This window comes from Anguilla rostrata, chromosome 1 (assembly GCF_018555375.3).
Source record: "Anguilla rostrata isolate EN2019 chromosome 1, ASM1855537v3, whole genome shotgun sequence".
Lineage (NCBI taxonomy): Eukaryota > Metazoa > Chordata > Actinopteri > Anguilliformes > Anguillidae > Anguilla > Anguilla rostrata.
This window is the reverse complement of record NC_057933.1, coordinates 49,321,119-49,331,946: the sequence shown is the minus strand read 5'-3', so window position 1 is coordinate 49,331,946 and position 10,828 is coordinate 49,321,119. Positions and strand designations below refer to the sequence as shown.

The 10,828-nt window shown below is 45.8% G+C and overlaps 2 protein-coding genes across 2 annotated transcripts in view; both read left to right on the top strand.

Moving 5' to 3' along the window:
- Positions 1-10,828, top strand: part of rad54b (RAD54 homolog B) — a 28,491-nt gene that overhangs the window by 4,799 nt on the left and 12,864 nt on the right. Inside the window, exons 5-7 of the mRNA XM_064340129.1 lie at positions 8,732-8,983; positions 9,554-9,841; positions 10,348-10,510. Coding sequence (XP_064196199.1) covers positions 8,732-8,983; positions 9,554-9,841; positions 10,348-10,510 — 703 coding nt within the window. The remainder of the gene's footprint in view (positions 1-8,731; positions 8,984-9,553; positions 9,842-10,347; positions 10,511-10,828) is intronic.
- On the top strand, positions 23-4,829 carry LOC135257390 (fibrinogen silencer-binding protein). The gene is made up of 2 exons (XM_064340054.1): positions 23-423; positions 2,975-4,829. Exons 1-2 carry the CDS (start codon positions 23-25, stop codon positions 3,534-3,536), a joined length of 963 nt encoding a protein of 320 aa, XP_064196124.1. The 3' UTR covers positions 3,537-4,829.

The following is a 10,828-nucleotide window of genomic DNA, read 5'->3' as shown; positions in this document are numbered from 1 at the left end:
ACCGGACACAGCATGAGCAAGGATGGCTGCTGTGTTCATGGCAACAAGCATGGTGGGCAAAGCTAGGTCGTCCAATTTCACCCTCTCCGAGAAGCTGGACCTACTGAAGCTGGTGAAGCCCCACATTCGGATTCTGGAGGAGCACACCAACAAGCATGCCGTGATTGTGGACAAAAACAAGTGCTGGGACAACATTGCGGACCAGTACAACGCGCTGGGCGGGGACCGGCCGCCCCGGACCGCCCAGGGCCTCCGCACCCTGTACAAGCGTCTGAAGGAGAGCGCCAAGCAGGAGATAATCCAGCGCAAGCATGCCCAGCCCGAGTACCGGGGCAGCATCTCCGAGCCCACCAAGAGGGTCATGGAGATGATCCCGCACCTCTTCCACCCGCTCCACGAAAAGGAACACAATGCCATGCACAGGTAAGAACCCTGCCCCCGACCCTCCTCCCCCCTCCAGGCAGGCCCAGTCACTCGGTGTCCTCCAATAACACCAAGCGTTGTGGTCATTTAAATACCCCCCTCCCTTTTTTTTTCTTTAAGTCTCACAAATACCCCAGTGCATTTGATCCGTGGTTCGTCCTTCCTCAGAGATGTGCTGTTAGCTGTAAGCCCGAGTCCAGCGTGATCTTTAGGAAGAAGCTTTAACACTCGCCATGAGTGCCGCTGTAGAAGTGTAGGATATCCAGGGCTGCATTGTGAATTGGTGTACGCTATACAGCGTTACATTTAGCCGTCCCTCCCCCTTTTTTTCCTGCCGGGTGCAATGCCAGATTAAAGAGACAAGCATGCTATTGTGAGTCCCGTCCAGCCGGTTGCTATCCGGAATGAGGGGGTCGTCTTGCGTTTGTTTCCCTGGCCACAAGTAAATTGTTGCTTGTGCGCTTTTACTTTTTTTTTTTTTTGGGTCGGTAGGCCAGAAGAGAAATGCGGAAAGGGCTGTGTCTTGCTGAAAAGCAGGCGTGTGTTGAGCAACAGCAGTGCACTGCTTTTTCTCCTTTTTTTTTTCTTTTTTTATAACCGCAGCGCAGATCCCCTATCTAGAGACCACGTCCCCTATCTTTGCTGGGGTTCCTCTGAATTCCTGTCTCAGAGCACGTTTTCTGTTTTTTCTTTTTATGAACTGTGGAGGAAAAAGGCATTCGACAACAATTGCTGTGATTTTCTGACCAGCAAAGGGAAGGAATTGAGCCACCATGAGCCAGATTCCCCTTTCCTCCTATTGTCTCAAAGTATAAAAAATAAAATCCTGTTTGCTTTTGAATCTGATATGCGATCAGTTGATTTGCTTCAGAACAAACCAGATTCATTGTTTTTTATTCCCATTTTAGATTACTGTGTGCCAATTCCCAACTATATTTTATTAAGTTTGCATGTGACATTAGTAAATAGTGAATTTTAGATTTGGAGGGAATTAACTACTGGAGGTAAAAAAATGTAGCTCAAGCCAAACAACGATTTTAGGACCCTTGTTAATATTTAAGAGTAGAGTTGCTGAAGACAAAAGGTTGGTTAAGATTGTGACATTTTCATTGTTACTGAATTACCCAGAGATTCGCATCTGCTTTGAGATTGTCAAGATAAAATGTTATAGGCAATTCTGTGCAGGCTCTGCATGCTGGTAACATTAGCACTGGTGTCAGAAGCATTAACCTTTTACCTTCGACCCAACTTACATGTTATTTCTTTTGAAATTTTATTGTCTAGCATTTAATTGTTCATGTTTTTAGTTTAGTGAGTGATTAGTGTAGCTCAGGAGTGTCAAGCATGTCCTTGAGGTCTGCAGTACTTTCCTTTCAATCGCCAACCAATTTAGGTTTTGGATACAAAGTGTATGAACTTTATCCAGTTACAGAAACCAGTTTAAAGTCATTGATTTATTGCAGAAACACACACACACACACACACAGCTGACAAACCAAGAATGGAATTGGACACCCACCCAATGTGCACTATACAACAGAGCTTTTCAAATTTGGGATTGGTTCCAGTTAAATTCTTCCTCCGCACAAATGATAATAAACCACAGATTTATTATTCTCAGTTATTTACAGTTCTGTCTATTTACATAACTTTACCACTGTGTAACCTACCACAAATTTACCTGTATTCCAATCAGTTCAATTTTGGTAAAATTTGGTAAATCAGAATTATAATATGCACTTTCCCCCCTTGTTCTAACTTTCTTTTTTTGACTAGATATAACCTAGGAACATTTAAGGGTTTTTATATTTTTGGAGATACTGTATTTATGAAATGTGAGTGATCTGTAAGCATGCATAAGGAAGACTGTCAAAGTCATTTGAGTCTGTATCTAGCCAGAAGCACCATTTTGTTTCTCCTCAGTAAACCTCTTGATGGATCTCTTGAAGACAGCCAGCAAAACTGCACAAACACTGCACTGTGCTGTACATATCATTACACACATCTCATTTCTGCATTTACTCATCACATGCAGAATCTCAGGCAGTTTTACAAAGTGTTTCAGGGACAGAACTTTTCTCTCTTTGCTTTTAGACTCCCATAAAAGCCAGATAATTCTAGTTAGCATTAGCATAACTCATCATCTTAATAACTAATGTTCATGTTATCATTGGTTTTTAGACTGTTCATAGTGAAATTCGGCTTACTGAATTGCAAACGGAAAGCTTCAGTTGCGCTGATGGCTAGTGGGAAAGGGAAGAAAGCTAATGCTACAGCATAAGGCACAATTAAAAGAAAGCTTGGGGATTACTGTCCATTGTGTCATTCAGATAACTGGCATTCTTGTTAAAGCAGAATACATGAAAAACAGGTTGAGATCAATGGTCGGATTAAAGTAAGATTTCTGCCGTCTATATGTCAAGCTTATGAGCTGCTGCCGTTGTGTGGGGACGCTTCTTTGGCTTGGCTCTGTCATGTGAGGCGAACACCCTTAGCTGTTCCTGGGTCACTGCGGCGCTGCTGATCATTGGCTGACCGTCTTGTCTTTCAGGATCTTCTACAAGCGCGAGTCGCCGATCGAGCAGCCCGGCAGCAGCTCCTCCCTCCCGGCCATCTTGGACTACCAGCCGGCCGCCGTCATGGTGCGCCTGGACCCCGACATGGACGTCAAGCCCCCGCCCGACCTCGCCATCCTGTCCACGCGCATCTTGGACGGGCACGGCGACGTGGACGCGGTGGTGGCGGAGGACGAGGAGGAGGAGGAGGAGGGCATCGGCTCGGTCCAGGGTTTCGACGGCTCCATCTCCCCCTGCCCGTCGTCGGTGAACCTGGCCATGTCGCACTCGCCCATCCCGCTCCGGCGGGACCTGTACGCCCGGCCCGAGGGCCTCCGGCACCTGGCGGGCCTGGAGCAGGAGACCCTGCAGCTCTCCAAGGAGGAGCACGAGCTGCTGATGGACAACCAGAGGAAGATGGGGCTGTACATCGAGGAGAAGCGCGAGGGCCTGAAGAGGAAGCAGCAGCTGGAGGAGGAGCTGCTCCGGGCCAAGATCAAGGTGGAGAAGCTCAGGGCGGCGCGTCTGAGACACGGGCTCCCCATTCCGCATATGTGACCCCAGAACCCCGCCGCCCCTTCGCTCCAACCACGCCCGAGGCCAGCCTTTACCGGGAGGTTCCCGTCTCCTCACCCTTTCTCCCTCCACTGGAGCCACGCGAACCAGGCCGGGCTCGGAGCCAAAGCCAGGGCCCCGCCGTACGGCGCGGCTGCGTTTCCCGCTAGCAGAGCCGTAGCGCGACGTAGCATTAGCCCCGCCGTCTGCCTGGACCGGGCCGACCGCAGCCTTCAGGCTGCGCGATAAACAGACTCCACACTCCTCTGTGCGACGTGCGTCTTCCTCTGAGTGTTTGCTGTGATCTGTTAATGTTTCGTTCATGTTTCATCTCTGTGGGCGTGTTTTATTTTATTGTGTGGCTCAGATACAGACAGGCGCACTGTAGGTGTACTGCTCTTCCAGTCTGCTAACAGCTCGTCAGAAATGCTAACCTGCTGCCGGATCCCACTGACAGGGCTCTCATTGGACTTCGTAGTACTGAGGGACAAATCTCAGTATTTGGCACGGTGGTCACCAACCCTGGTCCTGCAGAACTGCTGGATCTGTTGGTTTTTGTGCAGGCCTTAAAAAAAAAAAAAAAAAAAAAAAAAAAAAAAAGATTTAGACCGAAATTCCAAATGAGGGAAGTTACCTTTGTAATCAGTTAATCATTCATAATCATTTCACCAATTAAATTTTGTGTTCTAATTAAAACCAACTGAGGCTGTGGACCAAGGTTGGCAACCTCTTTAATAATGGAATAAAGATAATGGAAAATTATGTGGAACCACCAACTCAACGTGCAGGCGCCCTTTTCCAGCCATGGAATTGGTGGGGAAGAGAGTGAAAGAGAGAGGTGTTTGAGATCAGTCATTTTGTCTTGATGAAATCATAACCCAGCAGAGTGACGTGAGGCTCAAAATAACTACAGTGCTGCCACTCATGTGCAAAGAACTCCTGATTGTTTTGCTTTGGAGCCGTGCGTTTCTCAGCAGTGGGACTGCAGCATTGGAAAAAGGAGGCTCGCAAGCTGCTAGCGCTAAAACTGCTCATTTCAGAACCCTTTCGGAGTAACGTGTAAAGTTTCGTATGTGAACAAAATGTATTCGTTAAACAGTCCAAATGTTTGCATCTTTTATTAAGCAGCAGCACTCGTGTGTTTTCATTATTCCTTTCGTGTCTTTTCAACACAAATTTCGATGTGGCAATCGTGTCTATAGGATAAACTGAGCAACGTGTGTCTGATGCCTGTAGTTCGAATTGCCATCTGGGGGAATTTCCTACCTGGAAATAAAATCATTTTTTAAGGATTTATTTCACCTGACTGTTTTGTGTTGTGGTGCCGGTTCACGGTTTTGTGTTTCTCCTGCACTTGGCAGCATTCAGTAGCGGAACTGCTGCTGGTCATGACGAACATTTCTCCGTTTCCAACTTGGCTGACGATAAAAGCATTGATTCTGAATAGATAAAGAGCTGATGAGCCTTTGATAAGGTTGCTGAAGTCAGCTTAGCTCCAGCAGGAACACCGTACATTATTTGATGAGCGGATGTCCTCCTCTTGGGTAATTTAGGACAGCTTACAATTTTTATGTTATCCATTTATACAGCTGGATATTTTTACTGCAGCAATTTGGGTTAAGTACTTTGCCTAAGGGTACAGTGGTACCAGCCTACCTGGGAACTGATCCTGATGTCATTAGGTCATTAGGTCTCACCTCTGTAACCTCAACTCCACACAGCTGCCTATGCCCCCAAACGCACACGTGCTGATCTTCACTGAGAGAGTGCTAATGGGGTGAAGAAAATTTGTGGGTTTTCCCTCTCTGGCCATTGTCTGAGGCTGGCAGGTCATAGATGCTAGTGTGGACTTTGAGTCCTGTGTTAGCTCTAGGTGTCTTAGTGCTTGGTGTCTGTCTCTTGTTTCCAAAGCACCAAGATGGATTAGTTTTGACATTTGGCTTTTTTGCTACCTTTTCCTCTTCGTAGAATCTTTTTCAGAAGTCGGTTGTTTCTTTACGTTGAAAAGCTTTGTTAGTATTTCAGAAATGGCCAACTGAAATGCTACCAGTAGAAAAAATGCATTTAAACCAAATGAAGTTTAGTCACCAGTAACTGATAAAATTTGGGTCAATTCTGTATTGAATCCGTCTTCACATTTGTTCACTCAGGAACTGTGGTGGAGTTCTGCTGCTGGTGAGGCGTACTCAGATGTGAACGACACATTTCCGACCGTCAGCTAGTTTCTGTCTGAGGAGGAAAATTGCAGGACTAATCACTTTTTTAATCGTTTGATGTGGGATACCGCCAATAAAAACGTGGCGCTACTTGAATCGGTGAAGATCACAAGGTTGAAATGTTTCAAAAATAAAACATATGCATTGCTGTATTTTTTCCAGAATGAATGCATGCCTCTGCTCAATGCACAGGTTAACATGTGCCACTTATTGGGTCACGTTATAGACACATTAGACTCAGTAGTTAGTGCTGGCCACACATAGATGGTTATCACAGCACTGTTGGACTTTGATTGCATGGTACAGAGAGTCTGGCTGTTTTGCTACAATTCAAGTCCTGCTGTGATGGTTTTTGCAACTGTACATCGCACAGGAGTGTATTCTGGCTCAACAAATGCCAGTAGGTCCCCAAACCGTTCGCCCTCTACCATGCTTAAGGGGAACATTGTCATTTTAGCAATGTAAATCTGTTGTACTTTGAGCTGGACGGCTGTCACACTGATGTTATCTCACTACCAAGTTGGATGCTTGTTTCCTGTGGCTTGTTTCCTTGGCCTCGGATTTTTGGTTTTTAATGTGAGTTGACATCATAGATGTCAATGGTGTGGTATGTGAATTTAGCAGCCTGTATTTAGCACTGAACTGTGATTTCATTGAGCTTTTCAAAATCATTCTACGTGGCACCTTTGCAAGCTGGCCATCTGTTCCACTGACAGTAAGTAAAGTGAATGCCCTGCCTGACCCGCTATTACCCATTTAGAGCAGCATTTGTAACATTTGGTGAACTTTTATTTTGAACGGTTTGAGGAAGAAAAAAAAAGAAGAAAAAAAATATTTTTGATTATTTCATATTCGTTGTGCGTGCTCGTGACTGAAAATCCAAATTGTTCACATCCCTGGTAGACAGATAATTTGTTTTCTGTGTGTGCCTGTGATTTCCAAAACAGGAGTTAGATTTTCAAACTGTAAGAATCTGATCATGGGAAATGTATTTCTCCCCCCCCCCCATTTAAGATTTCAGCAGCAGGTTATGTTGCTCCGGATGTCTACTGCAGGATGTAAAAGGAAAAGCCTTTGTCTCACTGTTGCCAGAGGGACCGAATGGAAGCGACACTGGCCAATGGTGATGGGGTGCTACTGAATATTTGCATACATTAACATAAAGGACATTGTCTCTTGAGGGAGGTCTATTTTTTTCTCTTTAGCACATTTAAATTCACACGAGGTGTAGTTTGGGGGTCAGGCATTTCCAGGGTGTTATTAATATGGTACATTTTCAAGATGTTTCTAATTTCTAATGTGATCAATTATAGCACTTATTTGACCAATTATAGCAGTTGATTACACAGTTATTGCACCTCTCCTGGTTTTGAATTGAATGCTAACTTTTAAGAAAAAAACAAAAATCAGCCGACCCTGAAACTCCAGGAGCAGGGTTGCATTTCTCTGTTTTGAGTAAATGAATCCTCTGTTGGATAATTTTGTTATATATTTACCATAGCACACTCAATTAATTTTTTCTTTGGGGTGGAAAAATTTCCTGTGCAGCTATGTAGGCAGAGCAGCCCAAGACTGTAATATCAACATGGGGACTGAGCTGTAAGAAAATAGCAGGCTTTTAGAGATGTTGAAGGCCTCATTGGTTGGTACCCTCTGCTGGCTAGTTTTAGAACAACATGCATATAAATGGAAAGTGTACAGTTGTATTTAAAATGGCAGGTTCTTCATATTGATATGGATACCTTGCATCAAAATAATTTATATGGCAGCTCCTTCTGTGTTAAGTTCCTTATCCAAGACCATTTAAGATTTACAGTGCATTTCATGTGGTGCTCTCAGGAGTAATTAACTTGCACACTGTGCTGCATATTGTATACTGAGTAAAAGGAGCATCACTCTAAAAATATATATGAAGAAATAAAGTATATGCACAGCAATTGTTTTGCCATTAATATGAATAGTTGATCAATCATTACTGAAAAATTTGTGCTTTAATAACAGGCCAAATAACTCCCCCAATAATATGATAAAAATAATTTCATATAATAAAGGTGGGCATTTCATGATGTCATTGAGATATACTGGTAAGGCTGAGTGAAGTGATCATTTCACAGCTGTATTCCGGGGGAGCGTGCCTTTGTTTTTGTTCAGAGAGAGAATTGCGTCCTCATTCTTTGGTTTCTGACAGGACCTGAATTCATTTACAATCTGTCCTGCCTACTGATCACACTTTCGGAATGAACAGCTATGCTTCTTGGCATAGCCTTGTCCACGCATCTATGGTGACTGTTACAGAACCACAGTTTGTCAGAAACTGATACATAGTGTCTGGGTATGTGATTGGTGTGCAGAATGTTTATGTATGTTTATGTATATTTATTTATTTATGTATATTTATGTATGCTTATTGATTTCACGGTATTATCATTTTTGCCCTAGACTTTCATGTATAAGTACTGCAATGCCTCAGTGGTAAGGAGAGGTTTTAAAAATTTGTACGTAATCCATACATTCCCACATATATCTTCAATTTTAGTCTCAGGACTACTCAGGACTAGTTTTGGAGAAGAACCCAACCACAGAATACTTTAATATTTTTTGCACCACTGACACAGATGCACAAGCAATAGAAAAGAGCAAAGCTATTGGCATATTCACCGAATCAAATTCGAGCGCTGCAGGCACGGGACTGCAGGCCCTCCGATGAGAGTGATGTGTGTCAGCGTGTGTCAGCGTGTGTGTCAGCGTGTGTCAGCGTGTGTGTCAGCGTGTGTGTCAGCGTGTGTGTCAGCGTGTGTGTCAGCGTGTGTCAGCGTTGTGTCCAGGTTTCAGCGCCGTGTGGTCAGCCCTGTCTGTCAAGCGCGTTTGTCAGCGGTGTCCAGCGTGTGCAGCGGTGTCAGCGTGTGTGTCAGCGTGTGTGTCAGCGTGTGTGTCAGCGTGTGTGTCAACGTGTGTGTCTGTTTGTATTTGGTATCTGTCCAGGTTTCCAGCGCCCATTGGAGGACCCCCTGCCTCCATGTCCCAGCAGGCCTGGCGTTTCTCCCCCGGGTCAGGACCCCCCGCGCGTGTCGCAGACGGGTCACGCCGGGCCGGACTGCGGCGCCAGGTACTTCAGTGTGATGTGGTGCAAGGCGTCCAAGAAGAAGCACAAGAGGTGGGAGGGGGACGCGGTGCTGGTGGCGCGGGGGCGGAGCGTCGTCCTGAAGGACATGGAGGGCAAGGACATCGGGAGAGGTGAGGCCCCCTGCTGCCCGGGCCTGGAATAACCGCGTCTCTGTGGGGCTGTAACTCTCAGGCAGCCGTGCTCTTATGTAGGGTACTTATGGTTTAGGTCACCATCCATGTCACTGTTTGGACTTGCATAAAATAAGCAAGTTCTGGAAATCAGGTCATTTCAGTTCGTTTTTTGTAATTCCCTACTACCAATTTGCATTGAATCTTTCTATTAGAATTTCAAGGTTTGAAAGAATTATGTAGAAGACATTTAACTTTAATATATCTCATTAATTCAGTATAGATTTACAATGTCAATTCATTATTTCTCTAGTAATGAACCCTAAACCCTCACAAGCTCTGTAGCTATCTCGTCATTCGAACTTGAATCAGGATGCTGTTGGATTTAGGCTTTTTACAAAGTTTCGTCTTTGGATGGTTAAAGCGTGTTTGGCGAAGTTTCATCTTTCTTTGGGCATGGTTTTTCATAGTGCTTTGGGCTTCATTTCAGCTGCTCAATTCTTAACCAATCATTGTCCTTTATATGAATGGTCTGGGTTATTTATGTCAGCCACACCTCTCCTCCCGCAGGCACCGGCTACAAGTCCTCGGAGCTGGAGAGCCTGACGGAGGGCCAGTCTCTGATGGTGGGCGGGAAGGAGGTGGAGGTGATGGGCACCGTCTCCGCGGAGGACTTCCGTAGCGGACGCTGCTTCCAGGAGGCGGGGACCGAGACGTCGGCGACGGAGGCCCCGCCCGTTCGAAACCCCGTATCCAAGCCCTTTTCCAGACCCTCGCTGAAGGGGGGCGGGGTGAACCAGCGAGCCCCGCCCCCAGAGGGGCTGGCCTGCGGGCCTCGACACGACCCTCTTGCACCAGGTACCACTCCTGATTCCACGCACGCACGTAGTAGGGATGTGCGAGACGGGACATGGTGGCCGATAGCAGTAACCAGTATGCGTCAGTTACCCATAATATTAGCCATAATCGTAGCATTATGGCAATACAGATAAGTTCATTTTTAGCTATGAAACCAACATAGCTTATCAGTGGGCAACCATAGTACATGGTGAATGCAAGCTTGTGTAGCCGACAACTTTATGTTTATGTGGGCGGAAGTGTACAGACAGAAAGGGGAGAGCTGAACAGGGTTAATAAACAGGGTTAATAAGCAGGGCTCAGACAGAATGATTTATACAGCCCCCCAGGAATTCAGTTTGGCAGCAGCAAATGGGAATGTGACAGTCTGATATCATATCATGTGTGTGCATGTCTGTGCGTGTGTGTGTGTGTGTGCCTGTGTGCACGTGTGTGTGTGTGTGTGTGCGTGTGTGTGTGTGCGTGCGTGTGTGTGTGTGTGTGTTTGTGTGTGTTTGCACGTGCAGGAGCCCTAGTCATGCCAAGGCCCACAGAGAACCACCAGTGGGTGTTTAACAAAGCTGGCCTGCCCGTGGTGGACGTCGTGGTGGACCCGCACCTCACCGCACACCTCAGGCCCCACCAGAGGGAGGGCGTGGTCTTCCTGTACGAGTGCGTCATGGGAATGAGGTACATGCCCTGTTTTTGTGTAAAAACAAACATAACGCACAAGCAAGCGTTCTTTGGGGTGAGGAATAGTATCTGTGATCAGAGACTTGAATTTGGCTGCTGAATCTGTTGTGCTTTGTGACAGCTGTGTGTTGTACAAAGAGTGTGAGTCAGTCTGCTGCTCATTTTGACAGGGTGAGAGTGTTTTGTGTGGTGCGTGCATGTGCCTGTGTGATTCCATAACTGTTCTGTTTTGTGATACCTATGTGTATATTGTAAATATGAGAGAGTGAGTGTATGACAAGTGTGTGTAATGACCTACGCTCTTTAACAGAGTGA

Bases quoted from the DNA above. Each gene is read 5' to 3' on its own strand.
- LOC135257390 (XM_064340054.1), top strand. From the start codon at position 23: ATGGCTGCTGTGTTCATGGCAACAAGCATGGTGGGCAAAGCTAGGTCG. The intron at 424-2,974 runs GTAAGAACCCTG...CTTGTCTTTCAG, and splicing joins GAACACAATGCCATGCACAG to GATCTTCTACAAGCGCGAGT.